The sequence below is a fragment of the Gadus macrocephalus genome, chromosome 6, assembly GCF_031168955.1.
Source record: "Gadus macrocephalus chromosome 6, ASM3116895v1".
Lineage (NCBI taxonomy): Eukaryota > Metazoa > Chordata > Actinopteri > Gadiformes > Gadidae > Gadus > Gadus macrocephalus.
In genome coordinates, this window is record NC_082387.1 from 25564586 (window position 1) to 25589115 (window position 24530).

At 45.9% G+C, this 24530-nt stretch overlaps 2 protein-coding genes and 2 long non-coding RNA genes across 13 annotated transcripts in view; 2 read left to right on the forward strand and 2 right to left on the reverse strand.

Annotated features, from left to right (window-relative positions):
- The window catches only part of LOC132458940 (uncharacterized), a 47990-nt gene that overhangs the window by 9113 nt on the left and 14347 nt on the right, over nucleotides 1-24530 (forward strand). The window lies entirely within an intron of this gene.
- The window catches only part of LOC132458865 (sialoadhesin-like), a 57405-nt gene that overhangs the window by 8316 nt on the left and 24559 nt on the right, over nucleotides 1-24530 (reverse strand). The window lies entirely within an intron of this gene.
- The window catches only part of LOC132458857 (protein asteroid homolog 1-like), a 44926-nt gene that overhangs the window by 2034 nt on the left and 18362 nt on the right, over nucleotides 1-24530 (reverse strand). For 4 of the 6 annotated variants that reach the window (XM_060053201.1, XM_060053200.1, XM_060053198.1 and 1 more), the window contains exons 5-6: nucleotides 24315-24459; nucleotides 12920-14361 (exon numbers count right to left, since the gene is read on the reverse strand). The exons of 1 other annotated variant lie outside the window; for it this stretch is intronic. In XM_060053201.1, coding sequence (XP_059909184.1) covers nucleotides 14145-14361; nucleotides 24315-24459 — 362 coding nt within the window. In that variant the 3' untranslated portion in view covers nucleotides 12920-14144. Of the gene's footprint in view, nucleotides 1-137; nucleotides 346-7534; nucleotides 9136-12919; nucleotides 14362-24314; nucleotides 24460-24530 lie in introns of those variants that run through there. One more of the 6 variants, XM_060053197.1, reaches the window with a different exon arrangement.
- On the forward strand, nucleotides 804-3084 carry LOC132458939 (uncharacterized). The gene is made up of 3 exons (XR_009526039.1): nucleotides 804-1797; nucleotides 2468-2505; nucleotides 2697-3084. It is a non-coding gene; the product is annotated as an uncharacterized LOC132458939 (long non-coding RNA).

Consider the following 24530-nt stretch of genomic DNA (forward strand, 5'->3'; position numbering starts at 1 on the left):
GTGTGTGTGTGTGTGTGTGTGTGTGTGTGTGTGTGTGTGTGTGTGTGTGTGTGTGTGTGTGTGTATGTGTGTGTGTGTGTGTGTGTGTGTGTGTGTGTGTGTGTGTGTGTGTGGGTGTGACCACATGTGCTACCTACCTGTTGTCCCTCCTGTCCGTCGGTTCAGTTCTCCTTGGACCATGACCATCAGCAGAGCTTTGAGGAGCGTCGGCTCAGGGCTGGCCCTCCACAGCCAGTAGCGGGTCACAGCCACTGGGAGGCGCAGGTGAGCCGGAACTCCCTCCAGCGTCTCTTCCTCCACGCCCAGCGTCTCCAGACACACCTGCAGCCTCACAGCGGGGTCTGCCTGGGAAGTGGGAACAAAACACATGTTCAATTAGGGATAACCAAAAACTACCCTTAACTAAGCTTCCTACCCTCTACAGGTTAAACACTGCTATTGTGTTTTATGAATTATGTGTTGCTAGCCCACACGAGACAGCTGATAAATTAATGTCTGGTATATGCATATCCCTAACCCTAATTAAGTTACACAAAATGAACTTATGGTATCATGTTTGGGAGAGTCCCGATTTAGCCAAGCTCTAGCATAGCTGTAGCCTAGCCCTTTTTTCGGTTTAGAGCTAATTATGCCAGCGTCCTAAAGCCCATGTATTAAAAATAATCCATAATATATTGTTAATGATGATATCTGTTATGTATGAAGCTGAAGGTGCTTCGTTCATGGTGACCACTAGGTGGCACCTCTGATTTGTATAAATTCCCGTGCACAATAAACCAGCCTGGCTGAAGTTGCAGAACAAGATACAATGTTTCCGTGTTGGTCTCTGTATGGCGGTGAACGATTGTCACGTAAAAGATACAGGGAACATAACATAAATTGGCGATGAGGTGCGTAGTTCTGAAGACGTTTGACTGGTCATCAGAACAAAAGAAGAACCACGTTGGAAGCTAGCTAGTGAGCTAGAGTGTATCTGTTAAGAGGTGATGAGCCAATCCTCTAACGAAGACTCCGTTATTGAAGAGAAAGCAACTGAGAGCGGACGCATCATGGCGGGAATAATTGGAAATATGGATCCCTTTGATGATACCGGTGAACAATGGGCAACGTATATTGAGCGTTTTGAACATTACATTCTGGCTAATGAGATCAGAACAGCTAAGAAAGTGCCGGTGTTGTTTAGTGTGATGGGACCAAGAATTTATGGATTACTTCGCAGTTTAGTGGCTCCTGACAAGCCTGGGGAGATGGATTATGGACGTGTTGTGGAAGTAGGCCTATTGCAAAACCATTTCGCTCCAAGACCGCTTGTTATAGCGGAAAGATTCCGGTTCCACAAGCGAAATCAGGGGGAAGAGGAAACCGTGGCACAGTACGTTGCTGTACTGAAAAGACTTTCGGAACATTGTGAGTTCGGTGCTTATCTTGAAGACGCACTACGGGACAGATTTGTCTATGGACTTAAGACTGAAACAGTTCAGAAGCGCCTTTTAACCGAGAAGGATCTCACTTTTCAGAAAGCAGTGGATTATGCCAAGTACCCCTGACTGCAGCCCGCAGACGGAGCCCACATGGAGGGGGCGGGCACTCAGTCCACATGGAGGGGGCTGGCACTCCGCCCACATGGAGGGGGCGGGCACTCAGTCCACATGGAGGGGGCGGCCACTCAGTTCACATTGAGGACTGGTCAAACAGCATTTCTGATCCCGTTTCTGACCTGAAATTAGCTGAAATGTACCTGAAATTACCTGAAATTAGAGTGTGCCCGCCCGAGCGAGTGATGCCTAAAACATGCAAGTAAGTGAGACTGTCAAAATGCTTAATATATTTAGTAATATTCATGCAATTGTGTATTATGTCTTGTTAACTACTTAATCAGTTACACCTAGCATGTTCCCCCCCAACATGCTAGGTCAATTTTCAGCATCATAAGGTTGAGTGATATAGTCATGTCATACACCGTTTGAAAGCTTAGAATCTCAGGAATGTCAACCAATGTCAACCATTCGGTGTAATAAATATGTTTAGTGAATATAGATCAAATATATCCTAGTGTCTTAGGTCAAAATAGCCCCCCTCACCCTCCCCCACCCTTGGTGCATTCTTACTTTATCGTCGTTGTGGATATCCTTAGCAATGAGTTGATACTTCATGTTGGGTCTTGAAATGTTCATAAGAGTCCACAGAAATCGAATATCAATATTATTTTAGTCTAATTACATTGTGTATATGCACAAGCCATCTTATACAAAGCAGCCGAAAAAAAGAAAACCGAAACGCTGCAATGTTTTTTTGTAGAAAACTGCTTTTATGTTTATACTGGTTTTCTTTGACTTTTAGAGACACCATCAATATACAAGTTATAGCCTACTCCATGGCTGATCTATTGCACTACTAGGGCCTACTTTTATTATTCCATTGTATTAGCCTACTCAACATTACTGACAACAATCTGTTTTATTTCCAGACAAAACTGAAGACCAGGAACTGGAACCTGGGAACCTGGTATGTAATATGTGTGTAATGCTGGAGGTTGTATGTATAGCAAGATGAAATCGTCTGATGACTAGTTGAATAGTGTTTTTTATCACTGAAAACTCATCAGTAGTAGTAGCCTTTGTTTGCATACCATTTTGTGGTTTTGGGAGAGTAGGGTGTCAAGTACAGACACAAATAATTTTTCTTTCTTCTTCAAGGAAGATGATGTTGTCCTGAAGGACACAATTCAGGCAGCAGCATGGTGCCAGTTAGTCTTTCAAGGACAGTGTTTCTCTCCCAGAGGTCATTGGGATGGAAGGTTGGGAGCAGATGGCAGCATCAACACAGCGCAAATCCCATGACGGCGGGGATGAGGAAGAAACGTGGAAACCATTCCAATTCTCATTCAGATTACATACTGACTATGAACTGTTCTGTGTGGAGATGATGGACAGGAGAAACCTGAAGGTGTTTGCCTCTTTTGAGTCAAACACCTCTCCCCCTCCCCGTGACGCCTGCGCCACACGACTCCAGTAGTCTGATGATGCAGCATAATGGCGGCGCTTGGCAGCTATGGCGGCGATGTCGGGCGACAGAGCGTGAAGCGAGAGTGGCGTCCACCTCACTGAGGAAGGCGTCAGTGTGTTCCCCCCCCCCCCCCGTTGAGACTTTGTTTGTTCTACTCTTTATTGATATATCTTTTATGTTAATAGTTTACAATCTATTTTTTGTAGTTGTTATTTTATAATCGTTTTGTTGAATAAAAAGACTGTTGTTAGTGCTCCTGTGATTGGTGTAACTTAATGTGCTTCACACATGTAGCTTTTCATTATGTCTATTGAGGTACATTTTTTGCCCTTAGATGTGGTCACTTCGTTATTCCTCACATTACATCTGTTAAGGTCATACCTTTGGGTCCCAGTCTTCATAGTTCCCCAAATCTTATTTTGGCTCTTACTGGGCCTGTGACTCTCACAGACAGACGGGTACAGGAGTTTGCACACGTTGCATTGTTTACAGGCAAGGGTGGATTACCGCACGGGCACACCGGGCACATGCCCAGGGGCCCAAGGGCGGTGGGGGGCCCTAAGCCAGAGCTTCTGTGTGAAGTCGCTGTTAGTAACTTTTAATGTTGCATAGAAGCAATCGGTAGAGAAATACAAAAATTCAAGCGAAAACAGCTATAGTAGGCCTATTAATACTGAGTTAAAAAAAAAAAAGATCACTAGGGGGCACTGTTTCAGTTAGTGAACGGGTCACGAACAAGGCACTGTGATTTAAACATGGAGCAACGGCGAACGGTAGTAACGTGATACTCCCGTACCATCTGTTTGTATAATTTAATTAACAGCGTGGGCTCCCGCTAGCTTAACATAGTATTACCGTTTACTCTTGCATTAACAAGAGCAGCGGAAATCTGCTCAATCGTCAATGTGGTCGGAGTGCCCGCCCCCTCCATGTGGACTGAGTGCCGGCCCCCTCCATGTGGGCGGAGTGCCCGCCCCCTCCATGTGGACTGAGTGCCCGCCCCCTCCATGTGGACTGAGTGCCCGCCCCCTCCATGTGGACTGAGTGCCCGCCCCCTCCATGTGGACTGAGTGCCCGCCCCCTCCATGTGGACTGAGTGCCCGCCCCCTCCATGTGGACTGAGTGCCCGCCCCCTCCATGTGGGCGGAGTGCCAGCCCCCTCCATGTGGACTGAGTGCCCGCCCCCTCCATGTGGGCTCCGTCTGCGGGCTGCAGTCAGGGGCTTCTCGATTATGCGGTGTCGGCAGAGACAGCCACACGCGACGTGCAGCAATTAAGCAGTTCACTTAAAGTGCATGCAATAAGTGCCAACAAAGGTGATCAATGCCGCAGGTGCGGGAAAAGGAACCATGCAGATGAAGACTGCTGGTACAAAGATCGCGACTGCTACCAGTGTGGGAGGAAAGGCCATACCAAACAAATGTGTAAGAGTAGAGCCAGAAGCAGCCAAGACAGAGAATGGAGACAGAAAGGTAATACAATGAAGCGCAGTGTGAAAGACAGAAAGAAGAGAATTCATCATGTTGATGCTAGGAATGTTAGTGAAAGTGATGAGACTAAATCTGACACCGACTCTGAGTTGGGACTTTATGCCTTGTCTGAAAAAGGGAAATATTCCAGAATCTGTGCTGCCTAGAGTTAATGGAAAGAAAATGGAAATGGAATTGGATACTGGGGCTGCTGTGTCTTTAATTTCTTGGGAACTGTATAAAAGCAAGTTAAGTAAATTACCTCTGCAACCCACTGAGATAATTCTTAAAACTTACACTGGAGAGCCCGGAAGGGGTGATCAAAGTACAAGTTAAGTTAAATAAGCAGTGTGCTGTTTTGCCTTTGTACATAGTGAAAGTTGATGCACCTCCACTGTTTGGCAGAGAGTGGCTGAGAGTTATCAAACTGAATTGGAAAGACTTGAAGACAGTGCATGCCTGTGAGCAAAGAGAGAAAGACAGCTTGAAGATGGTGTTAAAGAGACACTCAGCTGTGTTCTCTACAGAGTTAGGCACACTGAAGCAGATTAAAGCCACACTGACTGTTAGACCTAACAGTATACCTAAATTCTGCCCCCCACGTAATGTGGCCTATGCACTTCGACCTCGAGTGGAAGCCGAGCTGAAGCGCCTAACTGAGCTTGGGGTGATCTCACCATTGGAGAATAGTGAGTGGGCCACACCTGTGGTGCCAGTTATCAAGAAGGATGGCACAGTTAGACTGTGTGGCGATTTCAAGGTCACCCTCAACCAAGCTCTCTGCGTGGATAGATACCCATTACCACGCATTGAAGACATTTTTTGCCTCTCTAGCAGGAGGGCAACGCTTCAGTAAGTTAGACTTATCTAATGCCTATCTGCAGATGGAGGTAGAAGAGAAGTGTAGGAAGCTGCTAACTATCTCCACACAGAAAGGGCTATTCCGCTTTAATCGCTTGCCCTTTGGAGTAGCCTCATCACCTGGCTTGTTCCAAAAGGCTATGGATCAAGTACTGCTCGGATTACCTTACACACACTGTTACCTGGACGACATCCTCATCAGTGGTCCTGATGAACAGACTCACCTCAAAGCGCTGGATTCAGTCCTAGGCAGGCTAGAGGGGTATGGCCTGCATCTCAAACAAGAGAAGTGCCAGTTTTTCCAGGAGTCTGTGGAATACTGGGGTCACATCATTGACGCGGCCGGGCTCCACAAATCACCAGAGAAAGTATGTGCTATTGTGGAAGCACCAGCACCACGTGATGTCAGCCAGCTACGTTCGTTCCTAGGAATGCTGAACTATTATGGACGCTTCATTCTTAATCTAGCCACTGTCCTTAAACCACTAAATGAACTGCTAAACAAAGGGAAGCAATGGCAGTGGACAGTAGACTGTGAATCAGCTTTCCAGAAAGCAAAAGCACTCCTAGTATCACAGGAAGTATTAACGCACTACAATCCTGAGCTGCCCCTTCGCCTTGCGTGCGATGCTTCACCATACGGGGTCGGAGCTGTGCTCTCGCACGCTACGCCTGATGGAGAGGAACGACCTATAGCTTATGCTTCACGAACACTCAGTAAGGCAGAACAAAACTATGCCCAGATAGAGAGGGAGGCGCTAGCGATAGTCTTTGGAGTTCGCAAGTTCCATCAGTACCTCTATGGTAACAAGTTTACCCTACTCACTGACCATCGCCCGCTGACCTCCATCCTGAGTCCAGTGAAAAGTACACCATCAATGGCTGCAGCCCGAATGCAGCGCTGGGCACTCCTCCTATCAGCGCATGAGTATACCATTGAATACCGTAAGGGTGCACTACATGCAAATGCAGATGGACTATCACGCTTACCACTCTCCCACACACATAAAGAGAAGCTAGGCGCAGTAGAGGTGTTCTACACATCTCAGTTGGACACACTACCAGTCAGTAACACCGAGATCAAACGTGAGACCCTGTCTGACTCCACTTTATCTCGTGTCCAGGAAATTGTCTCCACTGGTCGTTGTCCAGCTGTAAAGGATGCCGACGAAGAGCTGTCGCCCTATCTGTTGCGCCGGCATGATCTCACCATACAACAGGGATGCCTCATGTGGGGTATGAAAGTGATTGTGCCTCCTAAACTGCGCCCCCGGGTTCTGAAAGAGCTCCACTCAGCACATCCAGGAGTAGTGAGGATGAAGAGCTTGGCACGCAGTTATTATGTGCCGCCACCAACACTCAAAGGACAGGCAGTTTGATGTTGGGGCGCCAGTCCTTGTGCGTGACTATCGGAAGGGGGAGGAGAAGTGGACACAAGGTATTGTTGTGGAAAAGACAGGTCCAGTGTCGTACAGGATAAATGTGGGAGTACCAGGGGTATGGAAACGCCATGTGGATCAGATGCTGACACGCCCCGATCCAGAGCTGCAGCAGACTGCAGTGAACCTTCCCATACCAGAGGACTTACCCCCGGGTGATATCTGCACCACACTCCACTCTAATACACCTCACACACAGGAGCCTGACTGTCACATTTCTCAGCACACACAATCTCCACACCAGTCCACTGACCCACCACAGACTGTGCTAACCGGTACTCCGGTAACAGAGACAATGAGACGCTATCCTGTGAGGATTACTAAACCACCCGTACGTTACGGTGCGGAGTGACCACATTGTTTTATGTAATATAACGTTCTGAGATCTATTGTTTGCAGGATAAGAAGACATCCCCTCATTATTATTTGATGTAAAAAAAAAGAAAGCTATAATCTTTTCTGTTGTGTTAAAGTAAATATCCTTTGTGTTGATTGACAACATATCTTAGCGGGGAGGAAATGTTATGTATGAAGCTGAAGGTGCTTCGTTCATGGTGACCACTAGGTGGCACCTCTGACTTGTATAAATTCCCGTGCACAATAAACCAGCCTGGCTGAAGTTGCAGAACAAGATACAATGTTTCCGTGTTGGTCTCTGTATGGCGGTGAACGATTGTCACGTAAAAGATACAGGGAACATAACAATATCTATCTATGATCCGTCCATCATCATCCAGCTGAATGAGTCGGTAGGCCTACCTGGAGCAGAGAGTCCAGCCTCAGCGTCTGAGCGGCTCCTTGGACCAGTGGTCCAAGGAGCACCTTGACACTGACAAGCTCCAGACCGTCCCGGTCCCACTCCTCCACCTCACCGCCCTCCTGGCCCAGCAGCAGCCCGTACATCACCTGCCGGATGGGCCGTGAGGTGAGGTTGGAGCTCTGTAGGTCCCTGCTCTCCGCCTGGATCCAGAGAATCTTCCTCCTGTTAAATAGTATGTCGTAGTCCAGTCCCAGGTCTCCTCTGGCCAGGGACGCACGGATGCACTCAGAGTCGCAGTTCCACACCTCAGGGGGCAGCGGCGGAGCGGTCCCCTTACTGAAGAACCCCAGCAGAGAGCAGCTGGGGAGCTCGTACTTCACCATGGCGTTCTGCACCTTCGTCTGCACCTCACTCTGTGCCTTTGGATTCATGTCTGGTATGTGATCCATCCATGCTTTCAACATGCCTTGTTGTGTCGTCAGGTCTTTCCTGACTCCCATCCATCTCAGGAGGCCCTCCAGGCGGTCAGCGTTTGTACTGGGGCGGTCAATAGGGCGGTCTGCCGGAAGGAATTGTTCCCAGTGAAATCTTTTGAGGTTGTCGTAGTCGTTCGCCAACGAGGCGAGGAGAGGCAACAGCTGGCTGTCGATGTTGAAGTATTTGCAAAAGCTGGACGTGGTGTATAGCTTGCAGGGGATGTGAGAACTGGTCCCATTTTGTTTAACTGAGTCCCACTGGAAGTGATCCAGGGACAGAAAACCCGCAGGAAGGTCAAAGATGCAGAAGTCAGTGTCTCTGGACAGCACTGGGCACTCGCACTCACTGGCCAGGGCAGCCAGCTGGCCGTCGGCCTCTCCGAACCACCTAACCAGCTGCACATTGAGGTCGTTCAGCGTCTGTACAAACACTGTCGAGGTAAAGGAGGGAAGGAAGCCCACCTCCTCTCCCGTCAGAGCCTCAGGGATCCGCTTGAGAAGGGCTCTTTGGCGGGCCAGCCTGATGTCGCATTTGATTTTGCTGGTGCCCGAGCTTCCGTCAATCACAACGTATGGTGTTATATCGCACTTTTTCAGAGAGTCGAAAAAAGCCTGGACCTTGACCTGGTAGGCCAGGTACTCCCCGCCTTGGTTCTGGTCCAGGTCTGACTTTTCGTACAGGTAGTTTGCAAGGTTAGTGCCGTCCACCACTAGCTTGCTTTCACAGAAGAAGAAGTCCTGGTAGTCCTTTTTCTTTCGATAGATTCGGTCTAGCAGTGTGCACAAGCCCTGTACCCCCATACTGACAGCTCTAACTTCACCTATCTATGGTGATTGGATACGTTCTCACCTCTATGGTGACTGGACTCACCCAGAGAGGATCCCAGCTCCTTTATACATCAACACAAACACATGTAAATACAAACATGCAAACACCCGCACTGGGAGTGGCTCCTCAGTTCTCTATAAGTTTCGCTTCTGGACATTTCAAAGGTATCACATCATCAACCCTATTTCCTGGTCCCATGAAGCAATGCAGCAGAAAGCGTATAGCCTACTGTACTGATGTGTGTGAGTACACAGTATCAGTAGCCCTATACAGTGGGCCTATATTAGGGTATGGATCCCGTCAGTCAGACTTCTTCACTGTATGGCCAGAACCCTCCATGGGCCCCTGGACACTCATAAAGTCAGAGCCCCCCCCCCACACACACGCTTTACAAATCTGATTGGAATTGTAAATAGTACTCTTATTAATTGACATCTTACAAATACATTTTAGATTATTTTTAAATGTATTTTGGCACAATATATCATTAAATAGTCAAAGGCCACGCAGTCACACATTGTGGTTGAGAGGCTGTATGAATAGATTCATACGCCAACGTTTGAGGGTAGGTCACGCGTTTGACAAGTTTTACAGCAATGGCTCCCGCCAGGAATGTCCCAGCGTCGAAAATGAAAAGCATAGTTCAGGAGACGGTCGGGACACAGCATTCCTCCATACAGCAATCGCTCGGTCAGTATTTAACTAGTAACAGTACTAGAAGTAACACTTACTAGTGACGTTGACTATGACTCCTTTCTTTCCAGCGAAGCGTCCGCTGTTGGTCACAAAGCGGAAGCGGTACGTTGCAGCGTCCCGTTTCACCGTCTTGATGATCTTTAAGGTGCAGTTCCCGACGAGGTCCCCCGGGTACAGGAACCTGCTGTTGGCCCGGAGGTTGCTGCTGTTGAACACGTTGGCCTTGGGGTCCAGGCAGTACTCATGACTGCGCCACCAGACCACCCGGTTCACCGGGAGCACCACGCCGGTCCTTCTGTGCACCGCGGGGTGGGTGAAGCTGCAGGGGATGGTGGCGGTGGAGCCCTCCACCACGCAGAAGGAGTCAGGGTACTCCACGTGCCAGTCAGGGTCCGCCCCCAGCGGCCCTGGAGGAAGCAGACAGTCGGGGTCACAACAGGGAGCCCGGTTCTAAGGGAGGGTCTCACATTTTTAGTTTATCATTTTATATAATATTTGATATCATACCAAAAAAAAAAAGAGTGAAAAAAAAGAGTGTGCGCTCAACAAAGGAGCTATAAAGAGAGAGAATATTAATAGTCTTCAGGATACAGTTCAGACGCGAGACCGAGAGCAGGAGGTTTGACCACAGTGTGTGTGTTCGTAAATATGTATGTACTGTGTATGTATGAATGTCTGTATTTTGTATTGTGTGTGTATTGTGTATGTGTGTGTGTGCGTGGGGGGGGGGGGGGGGGGGTGTATGTGAGTGTGTGTGAATGTGTCCCTGACCGATGTCTCTCTATCCATGTGGGTTAATCACGCTGATTGTGTGTTCTTGGCACTGGTTATCCCAGGTAGACCAGAAAGACGTACCAGTACAGAGAGACCGTACCAGTACAGAGAGACCGTACCAGTACAGAGAGACCGTACCAGTACAGAGAGGCCATACCAGTGCAGAGAGAGTACCATTAGCTCTTCATCATGAAGTTGGAGGACAAGATCCAGGTGTTCCAGTTCCTGGGCTGATTGGCTGATTGTGAAAGGCTACAGTAATAGTCTTCACATTTTACTTCCTCCTTTTAGATATTCTCTGCGATAACCACCAACCTCAGTTCACCTCGCTTTAAAGACGATGCATCTGCACTTCTCTCTCTCATGTACATGACATACAAAAAACATATGGGACAAAATCAGCTGTAGGAATAATTTTTCTTAGTAGTTAAATACCAGAGACCCTAGATATCACAACTCAACAAATTGTGTGCGTTCGACAGATGAGCCATAAACAACAATGTGTGTGCGTTCGACAGATGAGACAAAAATGTGTGTGTGTTCATCAGATGAGCTATGAGCCACAAAGTGTCAAAGTCAGTGGATGTTCTCAGAAAGTCGTCAGGGTTTTGAAGTGAGGGAGGGATGTTGGTTAAGGGTAAAGTCATCTTACAGTGCTCAAGTAAATAAACACTCAGTTCACCCAATACTTACTGAATCTCCTCACCCACCAGATGGTGACATTTTGTCATTCCTGTCACTATCATGCATTTTATAAGTTAATCATATACTTTTTCTTTTTACAGCTTTTGACCACAGCTTTCATTGTTGATTATCTTGTTAGGACACTTTTGAATAAAACAACGCGTTTTCCTCTTTGCTCCCATGATTTATGTTGCATCTAAACCTTTATCAGACAGTTTGTGAAACCTTCCCTTACCTTTAAAACCCGCTCTCACTCCTTGCTCTCCTTCCAGCTCCACGCTGCGCTGCGCCTCCGTCACACTCTGCTGCTCGCTGCCCCCCGCGGAGGGGCAGGGCGGGGGGCCGCCCCCTCCGGGTTCTGTCTCTGGACCAGCTGCTGCTCCAGCTCCAGGATCTGCTGCTCATAGTTAAGACCTGCTGAAGGCCCAGGTTCTCTCATCCTCAGGTGCGGCTTCACACTACACACATGATACAAACACCGGGCGCGGTCCATAACTTCAGTACACCCCCACAGAGAGAGGCACTAGCAGGGAGTGGTCAAGCAGGAGGAGAGTAGGCCGTTTTTGGAACGCACCCCAAAACACGACATTCAGTTACTAATACTCTAATTACTGAATATTGGAATGCACCAATAGAGTCGTTTCCACTCTGCGCTTTACAGACACTGAATGTTGCCAAAAGGAAGGTAAAACCTAGGCTAAAGCGGATTAAAGGAGCCATTAGCTGTCATAATGAAGCCATATGATGTTGGACTTACATACATGCAAAGTACCTCCATCGGCAAATTGCCAGTGAATAACGATTGGCTCTCAGACACGAGGAAAATTAAGCAAAATTATGTAATCATGGGTGAAGGTCAAGTTTTCAAAGGAACTTTTGTAGCCCTAGGTGAGATTGAGTTTTGCGGATCCCGTTCCCAAGCGGGAGTTGCTCTGTTAATTGACATTACTATACTTAACATCACTGAAGACACATATTAACTGATTTACCTTTACGTTGCTTAGCATTTTTGTTACCCACTTATAGCTGTACTATACTACATTGCAATTAAACAATATGTTATGCATGGAGAACAAACAACCAAAAAGTTTCAAATTCTGGTTCAAAGAATGGATGAACTCCATAAAGTAGCTAAACTAATGTGAGGAATCTTAAAAAAGCTAAATATGGCTAAAATATGGTCTACCTCCATACATAAATGAAAGATGGTCAAGAATTTGATATGAAATTAACTCTATTAATTGTGGAAATAAGGACACTAAAAGTAAGCCAAAAGGGCAAGCTCTAATGAATTGCATCCAAAAATACTATGTTTTTTTGTATGCAGTTTAGACCTCTTCATTTTGTATTTTTTAAGTCCTTCATAGGGAACACTGAAACCTGTCCCCTCTTTCTTTACTCTCACTTTCCCTTCTCTCCGTCTCCTCATCCCTCCTTTCCTCAATCTTTTGAGCTGAAGAAAGTAGAAGACATGGCACTGTTCCTTTTTAAATATCAAAATGATATTCAATAATTTTCAAAGTAAGAAACATTTCCATAATTATTCAGAGTCTAATTATACCTGTGTCACCTTTAACACTACAGCTGTGGTCAGGATATGGTCTCCATGGTTACAGGTCCAGGGGTGCATGGTGGTGTAGGGGCCCTCCTGTGTTTGAGGACGATGCACAGGGATGGTGGGAATAGCAGCTGCTCTCAGCCTAGTCTCGCCCTTTCTGGTCTCCACTAACCGGTCTGCCTCAAAATGTCCTGCAGAGTGACTTCACTTTAGTTATTCCGTACCAACCGTTTGGTTCTCCTCCCTGCTTCGGTGGGGAGGAGTACATCTGTACTCCTTTCTCTGAGCGATTGGAGCCTCCTCATGCAGCTCAGGAAACCGTGTTGGAGACTTTAGGACAACACGGAGGAAAGAGCGGACAAGCTGCTGACATGGTCTGAGTTTATTGATTTATATCATGAATTGCAGTAAATAAGTGAATAGTAAAAATAATATGTATATGTATATAATATGTATGTATATGTATATATATATGTGTGGTATATGAATGTATGTATATATAATATGTATATTCATATATATGATTGCGCATGTATATATATATATCTGTATGCATACATATATTTGCATGTATAGATTATATGTATATTAGTGCTGTCAAGCGAGTAAAATATTTAATCGCGATTAATCGCATTAATGCCATAGTTAACTCACGAATAATCGCAAATGTTTTTTCTATGCTAAATATCCCTTGATTTCTTTGTCCCATTATTTTTTCTCATTTTAATGCTCTTATCAACATGGAGAAGTTCATCGGCTTGCCTTGTGAAAATGTTTTTTTTATTGGCATATACTGATCAAAAAAGGACGATACAAAAAAAAAGCCTATAGTGCAATTAAACGATGAACATACAAACATACTGCCTTGAACATAGCAGTCAGGCTACTGCTTCTTTGTTTTGAGCCAAAGAAAAAAAAAAAAAAAAGCGTTAATTGCGCGATAAAAAATGTAACGCCGTTAAAATTGGTTTGCGTTAACGCCGTTAATAACGCGTTTAACTGACAGCACTAGTACATATACATATATATGTCTGTACAGTATACATATGTATATGTTGTATTGAAAGAACGATCAATAGCTCAAATTAAGATCGATATTAATCAGAAAATCGATTATTTTAACCAAGCCCGAAACACAACTCATGATTCACGCATAGAAAAAGCCCACAACCATAATATTGTGATGCAACATCTTATGCTAATCTTATACCGATCTCAACTCTCCTTTTTCTTCCTTCCTATGTTCTTATTGAAGATGCAATACCAAAATGATATGAACAGGTTTTATAACTCTGTTGCTGCTTAATATAATATATGACTGTAACGCGTTACCCCAACACTGTGCCCCATCAGCCCCCCCCTGCTCACTCCCACCCCTCCCTCTACTGCTTCCTCCTCCTGCTTTTAACCTCCACCCAAGGCCCATCTGATCCCTGATCCAGGCCTGCAGCCCCGCCCAGCTCCTCCTCCTCCTCCTCCTCCTCCTGGCTGAAGTGAATAATACACTCCATGCTCTTCCTCCGCTGGGCTTCAGCCCCATCCCGCTCCTCCTCCTCCTCCTCATCCTCCTCCTCCTCCTCCTCCTCCTCCTCCTACTCCTCCTCCTCCTGGGTGTTGAGGTGAAGGTGCTCCATGCTGGCCCTCAGCTGGGCCTCAGGCCCCCCAGTCCTCCTGTTGGCCCCGGGGTCTGGCTGGGTCACTGCTCCCAGGAGCCTCCTGTACAGACTGATGAAGTTGGCATTTTCCACCTCCGGCTCCCTCTCCTGGAGCTGCTTCTGCCGCCGGTGCACCAGCCTGCCCTGGTACAACCTGGACCAACCCGTCTGGGATTAATGAAGCACTTATCTTATCTTAAAACTACATTCTGTTGACCCCACCCTCAACTTTCTCCGTCACAAATGTGTATATGTAGCAGGCTGAATATATTTTGATTTTTATAATAATATTGATTGACGGTTTACAAGCTATTATTTTGAGTCAAAGGTATTTATTTAATGTGTTTATTTTGGTTATAAGCCATTCTCATTATTTCCCTATTTTGTGTATCAATGTGACTTTGTTTTCTAACAGTTTACAGGACTCTATGGTCTAAAACAGTACATGATTAATCTATCGTCCAGTGAAGTGTATTTTGGTGAGCCGGCGATCAATTGTTCTGGTCTGCATCAGGTCTGTAGGGGGCGCAGTGTGTTTGCTCTTCAGATCAATTCATGTCATGAAGAAGAGACACAGCGTCGACTGATAATTCATTTAATGATAATTTCAACCCTTTTACAGGTAAATACTGATAACAGATGGCTCACGGTCGATTATATATGTGTTGGGTATAATGCGGAATGTATTGAAGTGCATCAGCATTTTGAAATGGTCATGTTAGAGGGTTTATTCAGCTCAAAAGATAATTGTTTGAGAACCACATGGTGGCCGGCGCCAACTTTCACAATACAGTGTGGTGCGTCGCTGCATGGCGTGTAGGCCTGGTTTACATGCATTTAATCCATTTTGGTTGTTGTATAAGTACAATGTGAAGGTCATGAGTATGCTACAAGCTAAATACATTTGTCAAGTGGAAGCTAAAAACACTGTTGCATTTAAAAGAGTGAGCAATTCTTTAAAGAGTAAAGTGGTCATGTAAAATATAAATAGAATAACTTGGGGTTAAAAGGGATAAAAACAGTTTGATGAGTAACGCATTTATAATATTAGTTAAAATGGAACAATACATGATGTAGCATTGCATTTAAGAACATTTGCTGCATTTAATTATTTTGTTCTGGTATTGTAACACTTGCAGTGTTGAACTTATATTTAAGTGCCTTCTTTAATGGGCTAGTGCCTTTACTAATGTTCGTGAGTATGATGCCAGAGTTATAGAATCACTGGTACTTGGTACAGTTGATTTAATTGCGGCTATGGATATTTTCTGATGAATGTTATTTTGGAATAGTTGATGATATAATGGAAACCGGGTTATTACAGTAGTGTTGTTGACTTGATGCTGCTAAATAATTGTGAATGTATATGGAAGAATGTGAAATTGATTATTGTGAATGTGTTATTGCCATGGTGAATTTGTTATATAAAAAGATCAATTCATGTCATGAAGAAGAGACACAGCGTCGACTGATAATTCATTTAATGATAATTTCAACCCTTTTACAGGGGTGCTACATTTTGGGGGCTCGTCCGGGATGTGTGCAGCGTGGTTCCACTTCTAGCTACAGAAGTCCCCTGCCGTCACACGTCTCTTTTAACCAACCCAGTCATCCTGAGCACCGTGGTGAACTGCTACAGTGGTAACCCGATCATCAGTGAGCAGTGGGCAGCCAATCTGAGGTATTGCTACATACCAGGAGAGCTGCGGCTACGTTCAACGGGTGAAGAGGTATCACTCCACATCGTTCACAACCACCTGGCACAGAGATGGCGTCATCGGAAGTGGAACAACTACAGGTAGAAATATTCAGAGAGCTATGTGAGCTACCCCGAGATGCTCTGGTAGAGCTATGTGACTTTTTATGTATAGCAGGAGGAGCACTTCAGCATGTGACTGGTAAAAGTCGAAGAGCTCTCATTAAGTTAGTTTCAGATCACATGCAGAGAGAGGAGCTTGAAAAGCAAGAGGATGACGGAATGACTGACTTACTCCTCTGTAAAGACAAAATGACTGAGCTCCTGGCAGCTGCCAACCTAGCACAGCAACAGACACAGGAAGCGGATTTACAAGAGGAACAGAGGAAAAAGGAGCGAGAAGAGGATAGGATACGGAAAGAGATTGAGGCCTTGCAGCTACAGTTGGCTGCCACACAGAAACAGAGTGAGAAAGAAAAGTCAGACACCAGAGAAATACAAACCCCAGCCCCTAACAGCGTGTTAACTCAGAGCACACCCCACAGTTATCCCCCTACCCCATGGCATAAGGATTTTAAAATAGCTGGCCAGATCGGAGAGCCTGGGCAGAAAGATCGTCTGACCTTTTCAAGTCTGGCCCGCCAAATTGAACATGGTCGAAATAAAGGGGTACCAGAACTCGAGATAGTAGATGCAGTAATAAGGTCAATCATTCCTGGCATGGGGCTTCGTAGTTATTTAGAGGGGAAAGCTAACCTGACCCTCCCCACTCTAAGGAGAATACTCCGTTCCCACTATCAAGAGAAAAGTGCTACTGAGCTCTATAAGCAGCTGACCTCTGAAGTGCAGGGCATCAAAGAAACGCCACAGAACTTCCTCATTCGTACCTTTGACCTGAGACAGAAGATCTTGTTTGCCTCACAGGAAGATGAGTCAGGCCTCAAATATGACCCAGGTCTAGTACAAAACATGTTCCTGCACACTGTGTTAACCGGTCTGCAAAATGACAATATAAAACGTGATCTCCAGCCCTATCTTGAACAGACTGACATCTCTGATGAACTGTTACTGGAGAGGATGAACACAGCGTGTGCCTATGAGACAGAGAGGCAGAATAAGAAGAAATTATTGGGACAGCCACGGCCTGCTACTATCCACGCAGTCCAGTCGAGCGACACTCCTATGGAAAAGAGTGACAAGTCACCTGGTCAACAAAACTCAAACGTTAAATTGCCCCCTACAGTTGCCTTACAGCTCGAAGAGATGAGGTCCGAGATGGCTGTACTGAGAGACCTTAAAGCTGAAATGTGCCAGATCAGAGAGTCTATGCAGCAGCCCCAGTCCACGCCCCAACAACCCCAGCTGCAGCCTCAGTGCCCCCTCCAACAGCAGGTCCCATACCAACCCCCACAACGTCAATTGCAGCCCCAATACACCCCCCGACAGCCCCAGTACACTACCCCACAACACCGATCACAGCCCCAATATACCTCCCAGCATCAGCCCCAGTACAACCTGTCACCAAGTCAGTCACAGCCCCAGTACAACTCCCAACAGACACAGAACCAGCCGCAGGGATACTGGTTCCCTCCTGGTCCAGGACAGAGAGGAGGAACCGCTCAATATCAACAGAGGTTCGCTCCACAACGCAGCTTTCCCCCCCCAAATTTTCGACGGATGAAGAAGTGTTTTGGTTGTCAACAGCGCGGGACTGAGGAGTACTGCACACACTGTTTTCGGTGTGGCAGCAGTGAGCATTACCTGGCGGGCTGTCGAGTAAGAGGACAACAAGAACAGTTTGGAGGTGAGCCTTTAAACGAGGACGGGTCATTCGCACGGGGCAGGGAGTGACCAGTGACATACCAATGTCCCACAACTGTGCACACTGTGGAAAACAGGGCGAAGAGATGAGACAATGTACAAAATGTAAAAAAGCCCTCTACTGTTCTAAACAATGTCAAGTTAATGATTGGACTGTGCACAGAAAAGAATGTTTCCCCCCCTCATGTATGACTGTGAACACTGCCCCCCGAAGAGAGAAACAGGCCCAGATAGCCCCGCTGGTAGGCAAAAAGTGTCTGATTGACTGTCACATCCAAGGCCAAGGCGTTCAAGCTTTGTGGGACTCGGGGTCTCAAGTGACAATCATTGATGAGCTATGGAAAGAAGTGCACCTGCCACACACAAGGCTAAGAGACATTTCTGAAATATTGGACAGAGCAGGCCCATTGGATATTGTGGCAGCGAACGGAGAGAACATGCCCTATGTTGGATGGGTGGAGATAACTTTTAGTTTAGCTTCAGGAACACCCACCACCTCAGTTACTGTCCCCACTCTTGTAATGAAAGGTAACAAGCTGGGCCGACCAATCATTGGGTCCAATGTCATTGAGCTAATCCTAAACAGTGAATTGAAAAAGTCCAATGCTACTAACATGGAACTCCTGAGTCATACAGTGAGAACAGTATTCCCCACTCTTGAACCAGAGCAAGCCCAAGCCTTTGTACATCAAGTGAGTGTTGGACAGGGAAGGGAATATACTGTGAAGACAACAAAGGAGCGGATCAATATACCTAAACACATGTCTGTCAAAGTGGAGTGTCATGTACAGATGCCTCCCCCAGATGGAGATGCTCCACTGATCTTTGAGCCCGATGTCAACCCCCACTGGGCAGAGGGACTTGAACTCTGTGACACCGTCGTCCAACTGAGTAAAGATAACAGACCCTACATTACTGTAAGTGTGCAAAACCCCACAGCCCATGACATAGTGTTGACAGGAAGAACTGTGATTGGAACTGTACAAAGTATTCAGACCCTGTACCCCGCTTCCATTCTAGAGGGGTTCCGCCCTCCACCTCCAGTCAGTATGAGCCACATCAGGGTTGAAGAGAACAAAACGACTGACCTATGGGACCCGCCTGTCAGTCTGAGCCACCTGAGTGAACCAGAGAGAGAGATAGCTCACCAGATGCTGAGAGAGGAGTCTGCCTCATTTTCAAAAACAGATGATGATATCGGATTCATTGAAAAACTGCAACTCAGCATTTCCCTGAAAGACTGTGAACCTGTGGCAAAAACCTACATGTCTGTGCCCAAGCCCCTGTACAGGGAAATGAAAGATTACTTACATGACCTCATCGCACAGGGCTGGGTCAAGAAGTCGAACTCACCATATGCATCACCAGTCGTCTGTGTTCGCAAGAAAGACGGGAGTCTACGACTGTGTATTGACTTTCGTGAAGTCAACAGAAAAACTCTCCCTGACAGACAGCCTATTCCGAGAGTGCAGGACATCATGGATGGCCTAGGAGGAAACTCCTGGTTCTCACTTCTAGATCAAGGGAAAGCATATCATCAGGGCTTCATGGCCAAAGAGAGCAGACCTGTGACAGCCTTTGTTACTCCCTGGGGTCTCTATGAATGGATCAGAATTCCCTTTGGCCTGATGAACGCCCCCGCCGCCTTCCAGCGTTGCATGGAGGAATGTCTGGAAGGACTGAGAGATGAAATCTGCATCCCGTATTTAGATGATACTCTGGTATTTAGTAGATCATTTCAGAGTCACGTGGAAGATGTCAGAACAGTACTGCGGCGACTCCGGCAGTACGGCATCAAGCTGAAGCCCAGTAAATGTGAGATATTCAGGCGTGAGGTCCGCTACTTGGGGCGAATTGTGTCCGCTGATGGCAGTAAAATGGACCCTGCTGACACGCTGGCTGTGCGGGCATTAAAGGAGAAGAGACCAAGAACTGTGGGAGAGTGCAGGGCAGTAATGGGTCTCCTCAGTTATTACCGCCAGTACATCAGAGACTTCTCCCGTATTGCTGGACCCCTGTATGCCCTGCTTGAAGCGGAACCAGGAGGAGCGACACAGAAGAGCAGCAATACAAGGATGACGAGAGGAAAAGTGAAGAACAGAGGGGTACCTTCGAATAAGCCGATCACCTGGACTGATGTGCACCAACAGGTATTGGAGAGATTAATTGATTGTCTGGTTAACCCTCCCATCCTCGGGTTCCCTGACTTCAATAAGTCATTCATCTTGCATACAGATGCCTCAAACCAAGGCCTAGGTGCAGTGTTGTATCAAGAACAAGAGGAAAAGCTACGTGTCATAGCGTATGCATCAAGAACACTGACCAAGGCGGAAAAGAATTACCACCTCCACTCTGGGAAACTAGAGTTCCTAGCCTTGAAGTGGGCTGTGACCGAGCGCTTCAGAGATTATTTGATGACTTGTTCTTGCACTGTGTACACGGACAACAATCCACTTACCTACGTGTTGTCCACAGCCAAGCTGAACGCTACAGGGAGTAGGTGGGTTGCTGAACTAGCAGACTTTCATCTCATTATCAAGTATCGTCCAGGCAGAGAGAACGGTGATGCTGATGGGCTGTCCAGAATGCCCTGTGACATCGAAGAGATGATGGGGAACTGTACAGAGGAAATGCCCTCCCACTCAGTACAAGCCACAGTGCAAGCTATAGAAACCAGAGACTCTCAAACAGCATGTTGGATGATGGCCCTAGGGTGTGTAGGGACAGAAGAGGAGCTACCCACACCCTTCTCAAGAGCAGAGATCTGTCAGGCACAGAGGGATGACCCGAACATTGGCCCCATAATAAACTACAAACAGTCAGATCAGAGACCTGTGGGACGGCAATTAAAGTCATCCAGTGCACAGAGCAAGCGTCTACTCAGAGAGTGGAACAAATTCAGTTTGGATGACGATGGCATACTACACCGAAAGACTGTCACAAGAACACAACTTGTCTTACCAGACAAGTATAAGGCAACAGTCCTGAGACAACTCCATGACGACATGGGACATCAGGGTGTGGACCGTACCACATCACTTGTGCGAGACCGTTTCTTCTGGCCACACATGCAGCGAGAGGTGGAGACCTACCTGTCCCGATGCTGTGCCTGTCTCAAACAGAAAAAGCCCTGTAGAGAAACAAGAGCCCCTCTCATCCCCATTGTCACAACACAGCCATTCGAATTAGTATCCATTGACTTTATGCATTTGGACAAATGTAAAGGTGGCTATGAATACATCCTGGTCATAGTTGACCATTACACCCGCTTTGCCCAGGCCTACGCCACAACAACGAAATCTGCTAAGTGTGTTGCTGACAAAATATTCAATGATTACGCCCTTAAGTGGGGTTTTCCCCAGCGAATCCACCATGACATGGGAGGTGAATGGGAAAACCAGTTGTTTTCACAGCTACAGAAGAACAGTGGAATGATGGGCTCGAGAACAACACCGTATCATCCAGAAGGAAACGGCCAGGTTGAGAGGATGAATAGGACACTTCTACAGATGCTGAGAACGCTCACTGAGAGACAGAAGTCTAACTGGAAAGAATCACTGAACAAACTAATGTTTGCATACAACAGCACACGAAGTGAAGTTACTGGCTTCTCCCCTTTCTATCTCTTATTTGGGAGATCCCCAAGATTGCCTGTGGACTTGCTGTTTGGCTTGACCTCTCCGGAGACGGGGACTGCTGACCACAAAGAATACATGAGGAAATGGAAAGCACAGATGCAGGAGGCATACGACATAACAACAGAAAATGCAAAGAAGAGTGGTGACAGGAACAAGCGGAACCATGACAACAACAAAGTGAGGAGTTCCGTGTTGCACGAGGGTGACAGAGTCCTCGTTAGGAATATGACACCCAGAGGAGGAACTGGGAAGCTGCGCAATCACTGGGAGGACAGTATCCACAAAGTCATCCGTCAAGTGGGAAAAAACATGCCGATATATGAAGTCATACCCGAGCAAGGGAAAGGAAGAGGAAGTCGGATTCTGCACCGCAATCTTCTGTTGCCATGTGATAGTTTGCCCCTGGAGATCCAGTTACAACCTGCTAAACAGAAGAGGAAAGTCACAGCTAGGACCAGTAAAGACAAGGAAGTAATACATCAAGAGGATGATGAGAGTGATGACGAAGACTATGGATATTACTACAGGCCCATGGGTGAGCCTCTGCCTGTGATGCAACCTGTGAACACGGAAAGAGAGGATGTCAATGATGCTGAACGTCAGCAGCAAAACATACCCCAGCAGCAAGATGCTCAGGACCTAGAAGATATGCTGGTGGAGGAGGAGATATTGGATCTAGAGGACATGCATGTTCAAGAGGAGCCTGTCGTGGAAGAAAGAATGTCAGCACCACCGTCACCTGTTCCAAGTGACAACAGCGAAACAGTGCAGCACTATCAGCGACCAGTGAGAGAGAGGCGACCTCCGAGAGTCTTCACATATGACCAGCTGGGCCACCCTGTATGCCACAGTGCAGGACCTCCAGGCAACATCATGTACTGGTACCCTCTAGTGCCCCTGCCGTATGGAGCCATGCAACCGACGGGTGGATGGAGGACTACAGAGCAGCCCTTCGACTACCAGCCTGCTATCCACGGGTACTGAATGAAGAGAACCTCCAAACTCCCCCTCTCCTCATATCCTTTGCCTAAATGTCCCACACACCCACATACATTATACATACAGTACATCTGTGGACTTTGCGAGAAGCCGAGTGCTACACCACATACTCACACTCTTGGACTTTACGTCAAGCCGAATGCAATACACAACATGCATACATTCCTTTACACTCGTTGGACTTTGAAATAAGCCGAATGCGTTCATACACATACATTCCATACACTCGTGGACTGTTGTTGAAACAACGGAGTGCCTTTTCATACGTTTGTGGACTTTTGATTAAGCTGTTGGCTTCTGAAGAAGGTTGAGTTATTTTGATATCTTGTTTACAGTTCAAAGACAAAAGTTTGTAAAAAAAAAAAAAAAAATGTGATGTTAATCATTCTCTGATGTCGAGGACGACATCTATTTTGAAGGGGAGTGTGTAGTAGGCTGAATATATTTTGATTTTTATAATAATATTGATTGACGGTTTACAAGCTATTATTTTGAGTCAAAGGTATTTATTTAATGTGTTTATTTTGGTTATAAGCCATTCTCATTATTTCCCTATTTTGTGTATCAATGTGACTTTGTTTTCTAACAGTTTACAGGACTCTATGGTCTAAAACAGTACATGATTAATCTATCGTCCAGTGAAGTGTATTTTGGTGAGCCGGCGATCAATTGTTCTGGTCTGCATCAGGTCTGTAGGGGGCGCAGTGTGTTTGCTCTTCAGATCAATTCATGTCATGAAGAAGAGACACAGCGTCGACTGATAATTCATTTAATGATAATTTCAACCCTTTTACAGGTAAATACTGATAACAGATGGCTCACGGTCGATTATATATGTGTTGGGTATAATGCGGAATGTATTGAAGTGCATCAGCATTTTGAAATGGTCATGTTAGAGGGTTTATTCAGCTCAAAAGATAATTGTTTGAGAACCACATGGTGGCCGGCGCCAACTTTCACAATACAGTGTGGTGCGTCGCTGCATGGCGTGTAGGCCTGGTTTACATGCATTTAATCCATTTTGGTTGTTGTATAAGTACAATGTGAAGGTCATGAGTATGCTACAAGCTAAATACATTTGTCAAGTGGAAGCTAAAAACACTGTTGCATTTAAAAGAGTGAGCAATTCTTTAAAGAGTAAAGTGGTCATGTAAAATATAAATAGAATAACTTGGGGTTAAAAGGGATAAAAACAGTTTGATGAGTAACGCATTTATAATATTAGTTAAAATGGAACAATACATGATGTAGCATTGCATTTAAGAACATTTGCTGCATTTAATTATTTTGTTCTGGTATTGTAACACTTGCAGTGTTGAACTTATATTTAAGTGCCTTCTTTAATGGGCTAGTGCCTTTACTAATGTTCGTGAGTATGATGCCAGAGTTATAGAATCACTGGTACTTGGTACAGTTGATTTAATTGCGGCTATGGATATTTTCTGATGAATGTTATTTTGGAATAGTTGATGATATAATGGAAACCGGGTTATTACAGTAGTGTTGTTGACTTGATGCTGCTAAATAATTGTGAATGTATATGGAAGAATGTGAAATTGATTATTGTGAATGTGTTATTGCCATGGTGAATTTGTTATATAAAAAGATCAATTCATGTCATGAAGAAGAGACACAGCGTCGACTGATAATTCATTTAATGATAATTTCAACCCTTTTACAGGGGTGCTACATATACGTTAACATTTCTCAGTATTTCACTGTTAAAATATCAGTGTTGTGATGTTGTCCTGTTATTTAAAGTTACTTCTGATTTTATATGATGGTCTCACTATGGAAACAGTAATGGCTAGTACTGGTTTTGCTATGCAAACAGTACTGACTAGGTGATGGTGTTACTATGGAATCAGTACTGACGGTGGTGGTGTTACTATGGAAACAGTACTGTCCGGGTGATGTTGTTGCTATGGAAACAGTACTGTCTAAGTGTCTCACCAGGCGTAGTGGGGTTCAGGGAGGGGCTTGCAGAGCAGCAGGTTGAGCTTGGAGGCGTCCATCAGGCAGGCCTGCCATTGGTTGAGGCTGTGAGCCACGACACCATCCAGAGGCTTAGAGAGGTGTTTGGTATATCCTTGCCAGTCTACACACACACACACACACACACACACACACACACACACTTTAAGTTCCGCTTTCCTGATAAGATATATC